This window comes from Cnephaeus nilssonii (assembly GCF_951640355.1).
Source record: "Cnephaeus nilssonii genome assembly, chromosome: 13".
Classification (NCBI taxonomy): domain Eukaryota; kingdom Metazoa; phylum Chordata; class Mammalia; order Chiroptera; family Vespertilionidae; genus Cnephaeus; species Cnephaeus nilssonii.
This window is the reverse complement of record NC_137084.1, coordinates 45,070,965-45,091,604: the sequence shown is the minus strand read 5'-3', so window position 1 is coordinate 45,091,604 and position 20,640 is coordinate 45,070,965. Positions and strand designations below refer to the sequence as shown.

Here is a 20,640-nt window from a genome sequence, read left to right as displayed (position 1 = left end):
GGACAACAAGTTATTCCTAATATTCCCTTATAATTGAGCTTCATTTAAAAGAGTAACTTAGCTTGGGTCTCAAGATGGTTTTTGCAGCACCAGCTTTATTTGTTAAAAGGATATTTATAGTGCGTAGTACTTCCTGTGCACAGAACACGGAGTGCGGAAACCGACTTATTGAGCCCTTCACTAGATGTATCATACAGTGTCCTTGGCACTATGTACAGGTCATCTCATAGGAGTGTACTTCCAGAATTCCAGGTTTACCCCTGGAAGGGGGTAGCGCTTCCTCCCACCTTTCAGAGCTCACTCTCAGCGTTCCCATTTCCTGTCTTAGGAACCATCTTTCTGCAAGTAATGGGCACAGATCCTTGGGGACCCAACAAACCAGAAGAGTGCAGCCTTCCCTCAGCCTCAACCAGATCACTCTGTGGTCTTGCGGCACAACCGCTCCAGCATGGGAAAAGGCATTCCCGTGGCTAATCACCAAGATAATAATGGGGACACGGGGATGAGGCAAAAGGAGAAGACCGGGGTTACAATTTTCGTATAACCTGTTATCTAGCTCTTATTTGTTTCTACTTGAGGCATATTTATATATGGACTTACTTGCATCACCACGCTCCCCCACTCTGACCCTCCACCTCTGCCAGCTGCAGGTTTCTTATTTTGCACCCTTTTTCTTCCTTGCAGTTCCAAGCATAGTGTCTAGTAAACACTGCAACCTAAATTAATTTATGTAGAATCAAATTGACTCCTAGTTTGAGCAGATTCCATTTTTAACTAATTGTCCTCATAATTCTGTCCATATTGTGCACATGGGCTTTCTCATGAGACGCTGTTTCTCAGGTGCACAGGGGCCTGAGAGCCGCATGCAGCCTATGAAGGACTTCGCCAGCCGTTATCTGCAGAAGGAGCTGTTTTCCTAATAAAGGGACCGCGTCCTGGCAGCTGTCACTGCCAACTGTTACCCACATCAATCTTCCCATGTAAGGAAAGGGGAGGGTTCTTTCACACTCATTCTCTAGTCACATTAGATTAGCTTCAACCTTTCCTTTACAGACAGATAGTATTTGCCCAAATGTGTTTCTCTTATTTTACAAAATCATCAACCATGGTTTTATTGGTGTGCATGTGTTTATGGGGTATTAATGGAAAAGAAGAGCTATCCTACATGGTTAGCACTCTCTGTAAGGTTCCCTTTTCTCCCTTTCACACAAAAGAAGCTGAAAGATGCGTTCAAGCATATGCACATGAACAGGTCAGATCTTAAAGCTCCTCTCTGGGTCCAGTCATCGCTGCCAGGAGGAAGCAACTTACACTCAACCCCAGGCGATGCTCTAGGCTCGGATGTTCTTTCCTTTTTAATCTGCAGACCCCACTTCCTTTAACCAACTCCTGACAACAGCCCGGCAACTGCCAGCCTTCAGCGACTGCCTCCATCAGCGTCGGTGAAGGAGCCCGCTTCCCTTCCTGGGGGACACTTGGCTATATCAAATGTAGGCACGATTTTTGAACAGAGACTGAATATGTTTCCATGGCAACATAAATTGCCTACGAAAATCTGTAGGAAGATTTTAGGCCATTAAAATCCTAATGCACAGTTTTTTCTTCCATCATAAAGCAGTTAAGGAATATTGAAAATGTTGTTGTAAAGAGGATGGGGAAAGAATTTTATTTCCCAAGGACTAAGATACATACGAAATAAATCTGGGGCTTATAGACAGAGAAATGGAATTTACATATGATTGTAGCTGGCAGTAATCCATTATTCTAAGTCTTCATTTTTGTTAAGAGGTGATGTGCACCAGTGAGCACATGTATATATTCTTCTCAGCAGTAAAATTCTTTCTTGTATAATTCAATTTCATTGTTTCTTGTAAATGTCAGGATTTTTAAAATTAGAAATGAGAGACCAGCCTCTATTCTCTTCCTTACCACCCTTTCTTCCCAAGGCCAAAGCCTCTCTCCTGATGCCTCCCCTCCTCCCTCTCCTGAGACTGGCTTCATCAATCACCGCTCTCGCCTGTCTCAGTCTCTCCCTTTATAATTGCTCTTTCAATATCCCCCCTTGAACCACTGTGGGGAAATGTGCTTTAATGGGATGAGGCCTTACGAAGCGAACATCTGTGTATGGTGGACACTCAGTATTGGAGATTCGATTAATCAGCATTCATTGAATGCTATTTTGTTCAAGTCTAATGTGAATTACATTCACAAATAAACCTGGCATTAAAAGCTGATGCCCACATTTTGTCCACTCTGGACACAGACTGTTGACTGTGGTGGCCATAAAGACGACAGTGGCTGGACAGGTAATTTGATTGTCTGTGTAATTGCTTAGATGGCCCCACCTAATTACAAGGTCGGCGGCGGCAGGAGCTTCACCTGCCTGTTCACACTGCATTTCTAACCCCTGTGGCTGGAACGTAGAAGATATTCAATAATCGTTCTTGAACATACAACTCTGTAAGGAAAACCAAATACATCATTACACAGTTATCCATGGTGGACTTTGTAATTCTGATACAGACGTCCAGTCTTGTTCGGAGGCCTGTGTCAGTCTTTTCCACATGAGCTCACTGAGTTCAGAACAGGTAGAGAGTGGCCCAAGGGTTCGAGCTGGGATCCAACCCAGGTTTATCTCATTCCACAGCCTGTGCTCTTGCCGGTGAACAACCGTCTCTGTTCTGGCGCTGGCTCTGTGCCTCTTCTCGCTTGTTAACCTCCGCCTGCACTTGCCCGAGCTGTGTGTGCTGCGTGCACTGAGACTTCATTTCCCCGATGAGGGCCTGTCTCTCCTCGTTTCTGCTTATGACCTGGCCTCAAGGCAGGTGTATTTTTACCAGCTTTGCTGCACAGGAAGCTTTTCTACCTTCTGGTGAAGGCTGCAAAATGTTCACCCTCAGTTTCTGATGACCAGAGCATGACCTGCTCTGTTAACTTGATGCCACAGCTCTGCTGGGAACTTGAACTTCCTGTGCTCTGCTCACTCCAGCGCTTCTGCCTCGCTGACATGAAGCCTGGGTGTTTTAAACCCTTTTTTGTGGGAAAAAATAATTTCTGATTGGGGTCTGTGTTAGGATCTATTGCTGTGTAACAAATTATTCCAAAACTCAGCAGCTTACGCCAATGAACATTTATTATTTCATGCTGTTTCTGAAAGTCAGAAATCTAGGACTGGCTTAGCTAGGTGGTTCTAGCTCAGATGAGGTCATCTGAGCGCTTGTCTGGGGCTGAGGATCCACTTCGAAGATGGCCCACTCTGTTCCTTGCCATAGGGACGCTCCATGGACGCTGCTTCAGTGAGCAGTGAGCATGGAAGCTTACTGTCCCCACCGTGAGGGACCCAAGAGAGAGCAAGGAGGAGGCTGCAAGGCCTTTTCTGGTCCCGTCTTGGAAGCTGCATGCCATCACTTCCACCATGTTCTGTTTGTTGGAAGCGCGTCCAATCACACCCAAGGGGAGGGGAATTAAGTTGCATCTAAGGGAGGAGAATGTGAACACATAGTGTAGAAAGTGACAGAGATGTCAGATGCCATGAGATGCTTGTGTAGCAACCTTTATGCCCCTTCCTGCTTAGCTATTCACACGGGTGAGGGGAGGCTGCATTCTGAATTCCCGTCCTAGGCCTGGTGAGGATTACACAGGCGCAAAAGGACAGTCCGGACCCTCAGTGACTGCAGCCGGGAAGGGAAGAACCATACCTACACAGGAGGCCTGAGGTAAAGCTCGGCCAGTGCTACAGAGACGAAAACAGAGGACAAGCTTGGTTCAGCGGCGGGGCTGGGGAAGGCTCCCTAGAAGGGAGCGCACGTGAGCATGGCACGAATGGCCGTGCAGTATTTTAGTAGCTGGGAGTGTGGAGGGAGGAGCTTGCCAGGAATGGGAACAGCATGGGCAAAAACTCAGTGGCAGGGAAGTGCAGTCTGTGTTTGGGGAAGGGCAGCATGGTGTTATCACTGGCAAAATCGGTGCAGGGTTGTTGTGAGGGAAACATAAGATAATGCACTTAGAGAGCCTGGCGCGGTGCCTGGCACACAGAAAATGCTCCCTGAACGCCGATGCGAATGAATGACGAAGGAGGGTAAAGAAATAGGCTGGAAAGGTCATTTGGGGCCAGGTCACACACTGCCGGTAGGAGCTAAAAGGGACCTCAGTTTGGCGTTGGTCCTGTAGGGAACTGGGATTTGTTGAGGTGCTTTAGTGGGGAGCGGCGTGCTCACAGCAGAGCGGGAGGAAGGTTTCTCCTGCAGCATGTGCCGGAGGAACCAGTGAGGAGGTTGGGGCCAGGATCCCGATGCCAGGATCCCGATGCCACAGTCCTGATGCCACAGCCCAGGTGTGGGGGAGATTGGCGGGGGGAGGATGGAGGGCCCAGGTGAGATGGGGCCGAGGGGCTGGGCAGGAGAAGATGAAGGCAGAGTATTTGTTGGCTCCGTTAAAGGCTTTGCCTGGTCAGCAAGACCCTAAAATGCTGCTTAAGCAGCTGCTCTGAACGTGACGGTGCCGCTCTTTAAAGGTCTCCAGGGAGCAGCCCGGGAGCACCTTGTCGCCTGGTCTCCGGGAGATGGGCCCGGCTCTGCCGCTCCTTGGGGAGGAGGCCGGGACTGGCCCAGGCTTCTCTTACCGATTTCTCCAGCACAGATGAGCCACCAGAGGGGTCATTGAACCCCAGACTCGAACATATCGATAGAGGGGCTTCTGTGTGCAGTTCACCCACCCACAGAGGGACCTTGTAGTACAGAACCCTCCTCTGCCCCTGCAGGGAGTGTGCTGTGCAGGAGCTACATCCGGCGTCAAGCCTCATGGCAGGGCTCCACCCGTGGACCCACTGTGGGCGTTTGGCAATGCAGCCGGAGATCATCCTGTCCCTGACGCCCCCACATCATGACACAGGAGAAGCTGTGGCATGTGGAGCACCCCTGGGATGCCAGGGCAGAGCCTGCAGATGGGGGCTTTCCCAGTGTGCCCAGAGCTTCACTATGGTGTGCACCCATAGCGGTTGCTGCGGGAGCCAAAGCTGCCACGAGCTGCCATGAGCTTGAAGTAGGTGCTGGGCAAGTGTCGGTTACGTTCACCTACTGCTCTACCTGCGTTTTCCAGCACCCCCTTCCCCACTTCCTCCCTCCAGAATTAAAGGCCCTCTTCTCTTTCCCTCTGAAAGTCTGAACTCTGTCCTATTGGCTTAGGGTCACACAGGGACAGATCCTGACCCACTCAACTATAGACACCTCCACCATGGCTTACTCCTTCCTGTGGCTCACATGCCACACCAACGGCTGGTGTTTGGCAAATGCCACATGAACTAATTAATTAACTAATTAATGAACGAGTTAAAGAGTAAATGAATGATCAAGCTGAAAGAGAAGTTCATGGCTACAGGGGACCGTGAACTTGTGGCAAGAGGCACCAGGTGTGACTGGCCTCAGAGTGTGGCCCACACTGGTGTGGGCGGAGCTTCTCACAGCTGCAGGAGCTCAGATGTCACCTAGTCTGGTCTGTGTCATATGAACCCTCCACGGCATTGCAGGCAGCAGGCCAGACCCTGCCCGGCACCTTCGGTGAGGGCAGAGGGAGCGGCTGCAGCTCCAGCACGTTGCCCAAGTGCAGTGGGAAGGACAGGCTGTGAGCCTTACTGACCGGGGCTCAGATTTCAGCTCCTGCCTGCCAGCTCTGTGGTCTTATGCAAGGCATTAACCTCTCTGAGCCATGGTTACTCTCTCTCTCTCTCTTTACTCTCTTGTAAAAGGGATATAATACTACCTTCTTTCAAAGTTGTTGCAAGCACCAAGAGAATATGCAAAAACAAACAAACAAAAAACCCAACCCACCAACTTATTAAAGGTGATTAATGAATAGTAGCTAATTCTGTTTTTATGACATACGACTAGTTGTTACTTATGGCTGGGAAAGGCGTTGTGAAGCGTTCAGAGACAATTCTAAGGAACAGAACTTGGGTTTAAACCTAACCGTTTGTCATAATTAAGTGAACTTATTATGGGACTTATTAGCATAGACTCATGGGAAGATGATGTGCCAAGATGTTCAGGATCAGGGGTTACCAAGCTTTTCCCGCGAGGACACGCCCCATGGAACACGTTCACAGGGAGACATTTGCCAGCGCACGGAGGCCACTGCAGAGACCTAGAAAGCTGCAGGGCTGGCCTGGGAGAGATGGCCCAGAAACAGTGCTCAAGGCCAGCGTATGCCCATGTCAGTCCTAGTTCTGGAAGCAGGCTGGGACAGGAGCAGAGGATCCACGTTGCTCCCATTATACATTTGGGAGCCAGGTTGTTCCTGGTTTGGCTACTGCAAGCTTTAGGCCAAGTATTAGGGCCTCGTCTAAGAAGCAGGGCTTTGGTCCTGAGGAGTGGGAGGAAGGAGGTGTGGGGCCTTGGGTGGGTAATGGTGGCCAGAGCCCTAGGGGTCACCGGGGCCAGGCCAAAGCCTGTGTATAGAGCCAAAATGGTTCAGAAGTCGGGTCTTCGTAACTGGTTGAACCTATGGAAAGTGGAGAAGGAAGGAGGAGAAGAGAGGAAGGTTCAAAGAGTAACTTTGATGCCGGAGTGAATGGGTGCCATTAACAATCAGGAGGGTCTCAATTCCATCCTAAATTCCTTTCTCCTCCCAGGTTCCCCATCACAGTCGCAATCAGTAGCACCTCTACCCATAGCACCAAAATGCTCAGATTCTGCTCGTCACTTCCCCTGAAACCCGCTCCCTCCTCCTCTGGCCAGCTCCCTGCCAGCCGTTTTCAAGTCCTGCCCATGTCCCCGCTGCCACTGTCCTGGTCCAGGCCTCCACTTTCCTTCTGACTCCCTGCACAATCTCAAGCCTGTCCTCCTGCCTCACCACCCCGCTTCTGTCCACCATTCATACTGCTGCAAAGTTCTCTTCTCCAAAACCAATCTGGCCACACTCATCCTTGGTTTGGAATCATTTGGCAACTCCTGGTTACAGTCCAGAGCATCCCGCTAGCATGGCTGCCACACACCTTCATGATCTGTCCAGCTTCTTGTGCCCTTCCCCACAAGCTTCAGCCCAGCCACCCACACTGCCTGCAGGTTCCCGCCGTGGGCTGTGCCTCTCTGAGCCTCTCGGTGTTCTCGCTCTGCCTGGGACCTGCTGCTCCCCGCTCCCCTGGCCAACTCCCTGTCAGCCTCTCTGACTCCACTCCAGAACCCCACCCCGACCCCTGACTCTGGGCATAGGAGCTCCTCCTCTGTGCTTCTCACTCCCTCCTCCTCGTGGCTCCCACTGTATTGCCCTGGAGTAACATCGGAGCCCTCTGCCTCTCACATCTTGGGCCCAGGGTCTGCTCTTACTCATTTTCCACTCCAAAGAGCTCAGTATCCTGCCAGAAAGACCTGAAGCGCTCAGTAAATCATTCTGTGAATGAAGGGGTGAAACTGAGCAATGAGGGAGTTCATGAGAGAGGACGATCTGGCAGGGAGGACAACACAATTAGGTCCTAGGGATGTTGAGTTTGAGCTGTTGATACAGCATCTAGGTGGATGTCCAAGCTGTACTGGGAAGGCGAGTCTGAAGCTTGGGAAACGTCTCTTAAGAAACCATGTTCTCTGATCAGAGATGAACCAGTTTCCCTAAGGAGGTCAAATGATCAAAAAGTGGCTCAGAGTTACCAAACCAGCTTCACTGACTAGGGAGCCTCAGAGCTAGAAGGACATTGTCTGGTGTGATTCTTTTATTTAACAAATGAGGAAACTAAGGCTCAGCGAGCGGAGAGGCCTAGTTAGAGGCAGTGCTAGGACTAGGACCCGTGTGTCTCCACCACAGTCTAAGCTCTGTTTGCCATTCCCCGTGGCCTCCTGTTCATGGCTCTCCTCTCTGGGCCCTGAAGGAGGGCGTTGTCACTGGGGATGAAAGAAGGCACTGGAAGAACCAACCCCACAGATGTTCACACACTAACGCGTCCTTTCCCACAACACAGCTTCTCCTGGCCCCGCGGGAGGACAGACCCGAGGAGACCTCGGGGGCACAGAGCCTATGCACTGAATCCCACGCACCAACAAACAGGATGGACCCTGTGGCCTTCATTTCAGCCACAGCTGCATCTGTTTATACTTGCCATGTGTTGTTTTGTTTAAAATCCTCACCCGAGGATGACATGTTCATTGATTTTCAGAAAGAGAGGCAGGGGAAGGGAGGGAGAGAAAGAGAGAAAGATATGTGAGAGTTGCCTCCCGTACGTGCCCTGACCGCTGATCAGACCCACAGCCTAGCTATGTGACCTGACCGGGAACCGAACCTGAGACCTTCTGGTTTACAGGACGTCGCTCCAACCAACTGGGCCACACTGGCCAGGCCTATTTTACCGTGTTTTAAAAAGTGTGGACCATCTCATCTCCAGTCCTGTAACAGATCAGAATCAGCTCATTAGAAACCACAAGAGAGAAAGCTGTGAACAAAATAACTAACACACTGACTCCGAAAAAGCAGCAGATGGGGTCATTTAGGGTGAGGACCAATAGCCATTCACAGCCAAGCACACGAAGACTCCCTACACGTACATATCCCAACACACGTCCCAGGTGTGATATCCACATCACGTGCTATCTAAGATCTGTGAGCATGTACACGTTTCATAAGGATTGTCATCTAAAGTGATTCAGACTGTTTTAAGTTCTAGCACTATAAGAAGCAAGCCTTCTGCTATCAAAGGGGGGAATTATCCTTAAGGATTCTGCCTAGCAAAGGGTCTTCGTCATGACAACGTGGGGAAGGAAACTGGCGTTTGTCAACTGACCACAATTACCAGGCACGTGGTTTAACACTGCGAATCTATTATTGCATTTAACTTTTATAATTCTTAAACGTCACACATTGCAGACATTCAATTATAAAGGGCAGGGCAAAAGTAGGTGTACCATTATGAGTACATGAAACAGAGCATATTTGTGTATTTATTAATGATTATATTATTTTCCGTACGAACAGCTGAAACCCACTTTTGCCCCACCTGTGTATGTTGAATCCATGAATGACGGAATGGACTGAGTTTGTTCAGCCTCATCTTGAATATTGGGAAAATAAGGCCCAGAGGTTAGAATTGCCCGCGCCTGGTCACTCAGTGGGAGCTGGGAGCCTGAGCCCTCCTCCCAGGCACTATTGCTCTTGCCAAAACCTGCATTAGCTTGGCGGAGGAAACCTTGCGCTTGCCCGTGAGGACAGGGTGGAGTTACCTCTTCAGCCACCGTCCAGTCAGTACCACGAGGACGCATGGCGAGCTGGCTGAGTCTGCAGCCCTGTGTGAGGGCGCTGCTTCCAGGCAGATGATGATTCATCGCGCTTGTGCTTTCTCTGGTTCCCAGGAATGAATTCAGAGCATGGACGGACATCAAGCCTGTGAAACCGATAAAGGCGAAGCTCCAGTACAAGCCTCCAGATGATAAGATGGCTCATGAGACCAGCTACAGTGCCCAGTTCAAAGGGGAAGCCAACAAGCCAACACCAGCTGACAATAAGTTCATTGAGCGCAGAAGAATACGCAGCCTCTACAGCGAACCTTTCAAGGAATGCCCAAAGGTGAGGCGGGTCTGGTGGGGAGCCCATCAGCACAGCCTGGCATGGAGGGAGCATGGGAGCGGGGCGACTCCAAATCCTCCCATGAGCCGGCCGGCCGGGGTGGCTCAGTGGTTGAGCGTGGACCTATCAACCAAGAGGTCATAGTTTGATTCCCAGTCAGGACACATGTCCAGATTGTGGGCGTGATCCTCGGTGGGGCATGCAGGAGGCAGCCGATCGATGATTCTCTCTCATAATTGATGTTTCTGTCTCTCTTTCCCTTTCTCTCTGAAATCATACAAACATATATATATTTTTAAATGCAGCTCCCTTAGGCAGCTCACTGAGATAGAGGGGGCTTATTAATAAGAACCTTTGATAAATTCAAAAGGAACATTATCTAAAATAAAAACAGTGTAAAGACTGGCAGATGTGCAGAAAACTAGCTTCTGATTTTGAGAAACACAGAAAAAAAAAGTGACAGAAAATCTCCTCTGAGCCCTAAATCCCCTTGTCATAAAATAACTGTGCTTTTGCCCCTGCAGTGCTGGCCCAGTATTGGGGCATCCTTCCCTGGCTTCCTTCCCACCCGCCCCTGCCTCATCCTCAGCTCCAGACACTTCCTCACCTCCCAGTCCCTGAAAATCACCTGCCTTGCTTTTTTTTCACCTGCGTTTTCTTACCCTTTCACTCGATAAACACCATCCACCAGAAGTCCTTAGTCATCACAACACACCTGTCATGTCAGCTGCAAGATGTGTGTTGAGTAATTTGTTATTATAATGAGCAGTTTGTGAATGAATTGAATTTCTTAAGTAACTTACGTGGATTCAGGGATTTTCCTCTAATGACACCATTTTGCCTTGTTTGCATCCCAGCATTCATGTTGGAGATTCCGCTGCTGACACAGGACTCATATATGCCAGGGCTTGTTCTCTGAGGTCAGGTCACATGGAATCGTGCAAATATCAGCTCTCCTATCTGCAATAGTAGAAAAAGTCTGAGATCCTAGACAGCCTTTTCTCTGCTTTTGCCCTAAAGTCTGGCACTCAGGGGTTTCCTATTTGGCAACGCGGGTAAGATAACTAACCGACCCCGTTTGCCTGGACTCCTCTAGTTGTAGCACTGAGAGTTTCATGTTTCATGAAAGCTCTCAGTCCCCGGCAAACCAGGCCGATTGGTTACCTTAGGAAAAGGTCTGGGGTGATGGGAAACCTCTGGAACTCAGTGAGTGAGTGACCCAGCCCAGGAGCCCAGTGTCATCTCTGTCCACCTTTCCCAGATGAGGTAGGACCCAGGACATGGGGTTGGCTTTGGACAAAAGAAGATTCAAAGGAAAGAAGGAGGAAAGACTGGAGAAAATAAATCTAGAGATGGATGGGAGGTGGCAAACTGAGGGATCACACCCAGTGACCCCAGAGTTCTTGAGAAAGAGAAGGCAAGGCCATCTCCTGGGCCCGTGATCGGCAAACTGCGACTCGCAAGCCACATGCGGCTCTTTGGCCCCTTGAGTGTGGCTCTTCCACAAAATACCACAGCCTGAGCAAGTCTATTTTGAAGAAGTGGCGTTAGAAGAAGTTTAAGTTTAAAAAATTTGGCTCTCAAAAGAAATTTCAATCGTTGAACTGTTGATATTTGGCTCTGTTGACTAATGAGTTTGCCGACCACTGGCCTAGGAACAAAGGGGCAGAGCTAGAGGAGGGAGCTTGGGGAGAGGGAGCTTGGGGAGAGGGAGTGGGCTTGAACAGCTGCTCTGGGAAGTACGGGCTGAGGAGCCAGCCTGAGAGGAGGAGCGGATGCTGGGCAATTGTGAAGGCCTCACTGAGACGAGGTGCCTGGCCCGAAGCATCTCAGTGAGGGCTTTTCTCCATCTGCGCACACCATCTCAGAGACAGAAACAGAGGAAAGGTGGGCTTATGTTAACAAATCATCCCACAGTCTCTGTGTTTTATATCAACAGACGTCTATCTATCTATATAAAAGCCTAAGCGACTGAATGACTGAACGACTGGTCGACCGGTCACTATGCCGTGCACTGACCCACCAGGGGCAGATGCTCAATGCAGGAGCTGCCCCCTGGTGGTCAGTGTGCTCCCACAGCCAACCTCTCGCAGCCAGCCAACCTCCCTTGGTCCCTCCCCCCCCACCCCCGCCAGCCAACCTCCCTTGGTCCCTCCCCCTTCCCCCTGCACCACCCCCCTCCTGCCACCCCAATCGGCCCTGATTACCGCCAGGCTGAGGGACCCCACCCATGCATGAATTCATGCACCGGGCCTCTAGTTTCTTATAATACACACCCACCGTGGGTTGGTGCAGCTCTCCTTGTTACCTCTGCAGCCAGAAACTCGGGGTGAAGGCGCGGCCTCTCTGTGGCGGGAGAAAGAGCGCTGGGAAGCACAGGCTGACTGAGTGGGCCTGGAGGTGACCCAGTCACTTCTGCTCACATTTCACTGACGAGAGCAAGTCATATGCCTGCCTGACTTGGACAGGGAGGGGAAGCGGAGAGTGCAAATAGTAGCACAGCCACTGCCTGGCGGTCCGGGGTGAGACGTCCAGGGCCCCATGTGACCAGTGAGAGTGTTGCCAGATGACTGACCAGGGGGCACAGAGGGTTCTAGAAGCCAAGTGGCCCGACGTCACTGAGAACACTTATACGCTGCTCCCTCAGGGTCAAAGGTCGGCATTCCCATTATCCTCTCATTAATTGTGTCTTCTCTCTAAATTTTCTCTCCCACTCCCTCTCCTTTTGTATTTCCGTGTTTTCCGTCTGTCTGTCTCTCCGTGCAGGTGGAAAAACCTAGTGTTCAGAGTTCCAAACCAAAAAAGACCTCAGCGAGCCACAAGGCCCCGAGGAAGTCCAAAGACAAGCAGGTGGTGTCGGGCCGGGCCTTCAAGAAAAAGGGCGCGGAGGGCCCCAGCGCCCCCCAAGCCCAACCCGACGACAAGGAGCAAAGTAAAGAGATGAACAATAAACTGGCTGAGGCGAAAGAGTAAATTTCACTGCACTTTCCTTTTATTCTCCCCCCCCCCCTCTCTTTTTTTTAAAACCAACCAACAAAAAAAAGGCCACAAAATTGATTAGAGGCTTCTCATCTGTCTTGGTCCTGAGCGTTCCAGGAGCCCTTTGGTTTGGTTTCTTTTAGTGGAGGAATCCAGTTTGTTTCAGAGACCCACGGCGTGCCTCTCCGCGGCGTGGCCCAGGGGCCATGCCCGGGGCCCTGGAGCCCCAGGCTGTGTGGCTCACCGGCTGTGCCTCCCACGGCAGGTGAGACCGCGTGCTGGTGACGAAGGCAGGCAGGGCGTAGCGCACAGAGGCAATTCCCAGCCGCTGTGGAGGGAATCTCCTGGTCGTGCTTAGAAATGTCTGTCGGGGGGGGGGTGGGGGTGGGGGGGGTGTCCTCCTCCTATTCCTCCCCAGGGTCAGTCAGTGATCAATTTGGACCTTCAGGTAAATGGGTTCTTTTCCAAATTCTGAGAGTTGTCATCTGCTATAGAAGCTTAACCTGGACTTCAGCAATGGACAACATTTGTGAAAATATTTTTAAAAAAAACAACACAAGAAAACCTTGGCCTTAATGTCAATACAGTTAGTTGTGTCTGCTAAATTTAAGTCCTTTTCTCATAGAATCTTCTATTAGAAATGTGTGGCTCCATTTAGTTTCTTATCAGTAGGCTTTACATTGTCCACCCCCACTGGTGACTGAAACTAGGGCAGGGGATAGGTTAGGCGTCTCAGCCACCGTGGGAAGGTGACAGAAAGGAAAGGGTCGCTTCCCGTTTCCCCTCCGCAGGCTGCCTGCCCGGTGCTGCCGATTTTGCAGGGCAGCTGGTTACAGGGGACGGAGGAAGGAAGTTCAAGGTGTAGGGATAGCGTTTAGAACGTGACTCTCCTGCTTCTGAGAAACGCAGGCAGGGAGTGGACGTGGTGACGAGCGTGGCAATGTTGACTCTCCCTTCCTGACTGTTCTCGCGCTGCTCCTCAGAGAGGACGGAGGGCGCTGAGCCTCGGGTTAGGGGAAATGTCTGTGACTTAGCTAAGACTAGGGGAGTTCCCTGCTAGGTGATTAGCAAGCATTTTTGACCTCATTAATGAATGAAAGCAGCTCTCAATGAACTGTGTGTTGTGTGTCTGTGTGGCCAAAGCCTCCGGTGGTGGCCAGGGCCATCTTAGCTGTGCTAGAGTTGTGTCGTAGGCGTTAGTCAGAGAGCTGTTGTGAAAACGCCCCAAAATACCTGCCAGAAAAAAATTGCATTTGCAAACAAACCTGTGACGTGTGTATTGCTCAGTATGCTTTATTTCTCGTGTCCTTAAAGTGCTCACTGTCGCCAGCATTTGGAAACCTGCTGGGCTGTTGTATGACGCCAAGCCTCTGCTCAGGCCTGCTTTTCTTTTGTAAGGAAAGTGGTGAGGAGTGAAGTTCTCACCGTTCCTTACCTCAGACGTTCCTTAGTCCTTCCGGTCTGGAGGAAGCAGGGCCTCCGAGCGCTGTCTCCTATTCTGACCATTTAAGCCACCAAGTCTGGGTTTGACACGATTTTGTTGGTCACCTTGGAGCTGATGGAGAAGTGCTTTGTGGATTCATTGCACATGTGCCATGTGGGCCACATTTCCTAAGAGAACAGGACTACGAACACCGAAGCCCTCGGCCAGGCCCTCTGCCGTCTTCCTTTCTACCTCAGGGTATGGAACTGTGAGGAAGGAGAGGTAGTGAAGGATAGAAGATGTGAGTTTCGTGTTTCTGAATCACAGATTTTGATGCCTACCTGGAAATGACCAGAGTCGGTCTCAGCACTGAGCCCAGCTGTTTGCTAGCTAATCTTAACCTGAACCGGAGATCTCTATCAACATGATCTTAACTTTAACCAGATAATTTGCCAATATATTTTCATTCTCTCAAGATTAGTCAGACGTGTTGATGTTAGCCACAATTTGGATTTCTCCGTAGCACAGTCATATATCTTTTGCAGATCAAGTAAATCAAACTTCACAACGCACAGGAAACCATTCACTCAGTATTCACTTACTGAGTGCCTGGGTGCCAGACACTGTCCTAGACATGGTGAGACGTATAAATGAATCTGTACAGTAGCACAACTAGGATACCTGTGACTTGATCCCTGTGTCTGGTTCAAGGGTGTGTTGCCCAACTTGTAGAGTTCGCCACACACCTGGCAGCCCCAGGGACTAAGTCCCCTACCTTGCTGCACCTGAGTCGAGGCTTGCGATGACCTATATAATGTCTTTTTCCACCCTTCAGCATCCCCAGCTTTTTAACACCTGTTTGTAGTTCACTTTGACACTGGAATATGTCCTTTCACTGGCAAGAAGCTTTGATTTCTACTGCTTACAAGTAAAACTCAGCCGTCTTGTTCTGTACCCCAGATGTACTGATGGAAACTGTTTTCGGTTCCACAAGCAGTGTTTTGTCTTTGCCTTTCTGAAGGTGACCAAGCTCCCAATGCCTGTTCCTCCCAGTTTTGTACATTTCCCTATGGTTTCCTCAACTCCCCTGGCGAGAGAGCGAGGACTGAAGCTTTGCCACGGTCTGCTTTGCTTGCCTGCAAAAACCATCCCTAAAGCTGGGCATTGGCTCCGGCAGCTCTGTGGTCCCGGCTGGCGTGCCCGTGTGGCCCACTATACTTTTGCCTCTCGGAGGCAGACAGGAGTGTCTAATTCCGATTTTGTGGCCTGGGTTTTGTTGCGTACCACAGATTGTCTATGTAATGTGTAGCGCACACCTCTCTTGGTGCTATTTCATTCCTGCTGTTAGTACGAAAATGACAAAACTATTCATGTATAGCCAATTGATTGTGACGTGCTTGTGGTCTGTGCCTGCTCAGAAAAACAAACGAACAAACAAACAAAGTTTTTCCAACTTTAAATAAATGCTAAAGTCGAACGCCACTTTCTTGATCTTATTTCCTTGGTAAGGCCCAGCTGAGTAGGTGAAGGACCAAGCTTTGCCATTTGAGCCACTCTCCACGAGAGGAGCTGTGCCCTGCAGTTTTCTGGGGTTCTCCGTAATGCAGCTTGACTCTTTTAGATTGCCTCTCAGATACTAATTGCGAGCAGTCAGAGCTAAGTGTTGGGAAAGGCGAAGATGGACCGGGAGACCCACTGGCCAACAAGGTAGTGTAACGTTTTGATCCCTGATCCCGTGTTGCTGGGGTGAGTGACCGCCTGCGTTCAGTACCTCCTCTCCCCGCTGAGAGGCTGGGCCCGACTCGCTCCCCGCTTCCTGTCGACCAGCAGGATGGTCGGTTCGAGCTTTTTCTTCTCCTAAGGATTGGCAGAGATGCCCTCCCTTACTCATTTAATCTGGTCATTGTGGAAGTGTCACCCTCGGGGGGCTGGCTCACTGTGTGGGGTGACAGTCTTGTGTGTGCCTAACATGGGGGTGTGGAAACAGCCATAAGAGAGGCCCACGTAAGGTAACAACAGAGCAGGTAACTGGAAGCTCAGGTAAGGGACAGGAGTAGGACTCAGAAGGCCTCATGGGGGAGGGAGCCTTGGAGACTGGGTGGGGTGCAGGGGTGCAGGGGCAGGCCTGCAGGCAGGAGAGCAGATCTGGGAGGGAACCTCAGAGCTAGGGCCAAGTTTGCCCACTTTGATTTCCTTCTGCTAAAATGGGAGACAAAAGATTCTATGCGGAACCCCACTTCCCTTTTCCAACATACGTTGATTGAATACCTATTCTGTGCTAGGCACTGTGTTGGGCACTAGGGAACCAGGATGACTGAGCCCCCACCTCTGACCACAGTGGGACAGCAGGAGGAATTTGTTCTAGCTGGTTCTGTGGATCAGGGAAGACCTCAGTGGATGGGCAGGTGGCCAAGACATGCCAGACAGAGGGAGTGCACAGCAAAGGTGTGGAGGGTTCAACACCAGGTGAGCTCAGTTCCTGGGGGAGCAGTTCACTCAGGGAGGGTCAAGGCAAAGGCTGGACAGTGGCAGAGGCTGACATGGGAAGGCCTGATGCCATGTGAGCGGGCAGTTGCTAACTGGGATCTCCATTTCATACACCCAGATTGCGCCCCACACCCTTGCATGCTCCCTGCCATCATGCTTCTCACCCTCACCCACATATCGGGCAACAAGCATAGGTCCTCTCTTGCTATAGGCTAGGAGCTCTAGGCTGGGTCTTTTAGCCTATTGCTGGTCCCCAATTTCTGGGTTTGGGGGAGAAGGTTTGGTAGGAATCAATCAAGGGTTATACATATGAAAACCACTGTGTATTTGTTTTCTGGATTAACAGAAAAAATTATACCCACCTGCCTGCCTTTGTATGAGGCAGAAAACAGAAAATACTGTTCAATCTATAAACCATACATAAAAGCATATTAAAGTATATCACTCAGCTCTATTTTGACCAGTTAAAGGTTGTTTTGATCAAAAGCAGGAATTGAGAGAGGTGGAAAGAAAGACAAGAGAGAAAGAGTGAGGTAGAAATAGAAGCAGAGAGAGAGGAAAAACACATAAATGAAAACACAGAGAATAGCCCAAGAGAAGGTGAGACACACTCAGAACCAGAAAGAGGACAGGAATTGGCAACAGAGAAAGCAGGAGGGTGGGGAGCCCGGCTACCTCTCCCTGTGCAGCCCAGTGGGCAGGGCTCACCCAGAGCCTCAGCCCGCACTCCTCACCATGCTCACTGATGCTGCCCGATGCCCAGGAGGTGGATCCATACTCATTACTAACACCACCTCCCTAAACCAGCAAACAATTAAAATCAGCGTCTAGTTTTAAAATAGTTCATTATTACTAAACTAGCAGCCCAGTGCACGAAATTGTGCACTGCAGGGCAGGGTCCCTCAGCCCAGCCTGCACCCTCTCCAATCCAGGACCCCTCAGGGGATGTCCGACTGCCTTTCGCAATCCGGGACTGCTGGCTCCTAACTGCTCACCTGCCTGTCTGCCTGATCGCCCCTAACCCCTCTGCCTGCCTGCCTGATTGTCCCTAACCACCTCTGCCTACCTGATCGCCCCTAACTGCTCCCCTGCTTGCCTGATCGCCCCTAACTGCCTCTGCCTCGCCCTGCAGCTGGGACCCAGGCTTCCCTCCCTCTTGCCGGCCGCAGGTACCCAGGACCTGGGCCGGCTTCACTCGAGCCGGCCACAGCCACAGGTGACCATGGGCAGGTGGCTTTGCCCGAGCTGCAGAGGCACGTGCTAGTGCCAGGGACCATAGGGTGAGCGGCTTGTCCCTCTTCTAGGATGCAGGCGCAGCCACTGGCGCCTGGGACTGCAGGGCAGGTGGCTTGTCCCTCTCCCGGGCCACAGCCTAGCTGATCCCCATTCCTCTCTCGCGAGTTTATTTGTGCCTTGCTGGTCCCCATTCCTCTCTCCCCAGTGTTGAGTGTCTGAGCCTTAATGGCATGAGGGTGTGATGACCATTTGCATATTAGCTCTTTATTATACAGGACTAGTTAGGTGTTTTTTAATTCTTCCTTAGTGATTGTATGTTCTTAGTGAATTTCTTCCCTCAGTGTTTTTTGTTTGTTGGTTTTTTTCACTTGGGTGAAAAATTTATGATCTTCTTCTCATAGATTTTGGGGAGTGTCAAGTCCCATTTCACAAAGCCTGGGAGTCCCTCCCCCGCCACCCCACCCCCCATCACCTTAGCATGTCTTTCTGGTTTCAAGTTCCTTTTACTGCTAAAATATCTTTTTTTTTTAATATATATATTTTATTGATTTTTTACAGAGAGGAAGGGAGAGGGACAGAGAGTTAGAAACATTGATGAGAGAGAAACATCGATTAGCTGCCTCCTGCATACCTCCTACTGGGGATGTGCCCGCAACCAAGGTACATGCCCTTGACCGGAATCAAACCTGGGACCCTTCAGTCCACAGACGGATGCTCTATCCACTGAGCCAAACCGGTTAGGGCATTGCTAAAATATCTTAAAGCAGTACATTTTTAAGACCACAGATATAAAAACATTTCTTTCAGGATGTAGCCTGTGGACCATCTACAGTTAAGGCAAGGCCCTACCCTAGACCAGCCTGAGACCAGCCGGGCCTGGGCAGTTGTTGCAACTGAATGGGGCCAACCCCCTCCTAGGCTCCACGCTTGCAGAACCAGGCACCTAGTCCAGTCCTCCTCCATCCCACTGCCACTTGATGTGGAGATCCCTCTACCACCTAGACCAGTGGTCGGCAAACTGTGGCTCGCGAGCCACGTGTGGCTCTTTGGCCCCCTGAGTGTGGCTCTTCCACAAAATACCACAGCCTGGGCGAATCTATTTTGAAGAAGTGGCGTTAGAAGAAGTTTAAGTTTAAAAATTTTGGCTCTCAAAAAAGAAATTTCAATCGTTGTACTGTTGATATTTGGCTCTGTTGACTAATGAGTTTGCTGACTGCTGACCTAGACCACCTCAGAATACCTGTAATACCAGAGTTAACATCATTATATATGGATGTGCCCCATTTTATTGCGCTTCACTTCATCGCACTTCACAAATACTGAATTTTTTGACAAATTGAAAGCAAGACCCTCCACCAGCAAAAAGATTGAGACTCACTCTATTACAATGCTCACTTTATTGTGGTGGTCTGGCGTAAAAGCATTATCTCCAAGGCACACCTGCCTGAATTGTATTGTTCATCGTGTGACTGCCGGTTAACATTGGCAGTGCACTTACTTACAAGTTTCATGGCTGGAAATCAGTGCCAACTCTTCAGCCTTGCCTCCCTAGCCTCTTGGAGCCTATGTCCTCAATACGGGGACACTAATACCCACCTCAGAGCAGAGGAGTGAGGATGAAGTGGCACAATGGCTATAGGGAACCCAGAGTGGACACTAAATGCAGGTCCTTTCAGACCCCTCCCCTTCCCTTTACAATACTCACAAGGTCTGTGTTCACCATGAACTATGAGTACTCTCTGACAAAACATGCAGTTGGGCAAACAATCGGATTAGGAATTCCAGCTATTGAATCATCTTGAGTCCACAGACCTAAACACTAAGATTCTGACCATTTAGATTCATTGATTGCTTACAAAGTGTGTCTTCCCGTGCCATTCTATTGACCCCTCCTGACGTTGTGGAGCAAGTGTTTGCCAGGTAGCAGACAGCAAAGGGAAGCTCAGTCTGCAGTGAATCAGGTTGCAGGCAAGCTGGACTCAGGCTGACATAGTCTGGTCAAGACGTACAGGCCCTCCAGACGTCTTATCTAGACCTTCTTTCAATCTTGGGACCCAGATGTAAACCAGGGAAAATAAAATTTGACCAGGGGTTCACACACAACTGGCTCAGACATCCTGACTGAATTGACCACTTGTCTCAGCCAAATATACCGGTTTTCTCCTTTAAGTACTAAATTGACTGGGTGACTAACATGCATGGTTATTGAATACAGAATGATTGAATGAATTTCATTCATAAGAAATATCCTTGGTACTGGAGATACCGAGATGAAACTGGTGTCCATTACTTGAGGCATTGGATCAGACAGCACCATTTTGTGCATTTTATTTCAAACAGTGGAACTGAGCTTAACTCTCTGGCCCTTGTCCTCATATAAGTGGACCTCCATCACTTGTGAACTTGGCATTGTATTTTAACTATCTCAACCCAGACATCTTTTCTGGGGCCAAGGGAACTTCAGATGCCGAGAGAAGTAAATGACTGCCACTGCCACTGGTGTAAGCTGCCAGAGGGGTCTTTAGAACATGCAAATCTGACCATATCACACCCTGCTTTCCACCATCCGGGGGCTCCCGACGGCCTGCGGAGCTTCCTGTCCCTCAGTGCACCATGCTGCTTCTCACCTCCATGCCTTCCCCACGCCGCCCCACCTGCTCAGATTGCCCTTCTGCTTCTCCACCCGGCTAACTCATCCTTCAAGACTCCGCTCAGGGGACAGCTCCAGGAGGCCTTTCCTGCACCTCCCAGGCTGGGTAAGATGCTCCCTGTGTGTCTCCATCGTGGAACTTCCCACATGAACTGTGTCATCTGCTCCTGTGTGTGTGTGTGTGTGTGTGTGTGTGTGTGTGTGTCCCACCGACTGTGCTCCCCCCAGGCAAGGACCAGATCCTTCAGTTCACCTTTGTAGCCCTAGGCTCTGGCCCAATGCCGACCACAGAGAATGTCTTCTAAAGTGTTCGTTGAACGAATAA

General features: G+C 50.2%; 1 protein-coding gene across 1 annotated transcript in view; it reads left to right on the top strand.

Moving 5' to 3' along the window:
* Positions 1-20,640, top strand: part of MAP6 (microtubule associated protein 6) — a 74,312-nt gene that overhangs the window by 41,877 nt on the left and 11,795 nt on the right. The window contains exons 2-3 of the mRNA XM_079786996.1: positions 9,327-9,540; positions 12,307-12,509. Of these exons, the coding sequence (XP_079643122.1) occupies positions 9,327-9,540; positions 12,307-12,509 (417 nt within the window). The remainder of the gene's footprint in view (positions 1-9,326; positions 9,541-12,306; positions 12,510-20,640) is intronic.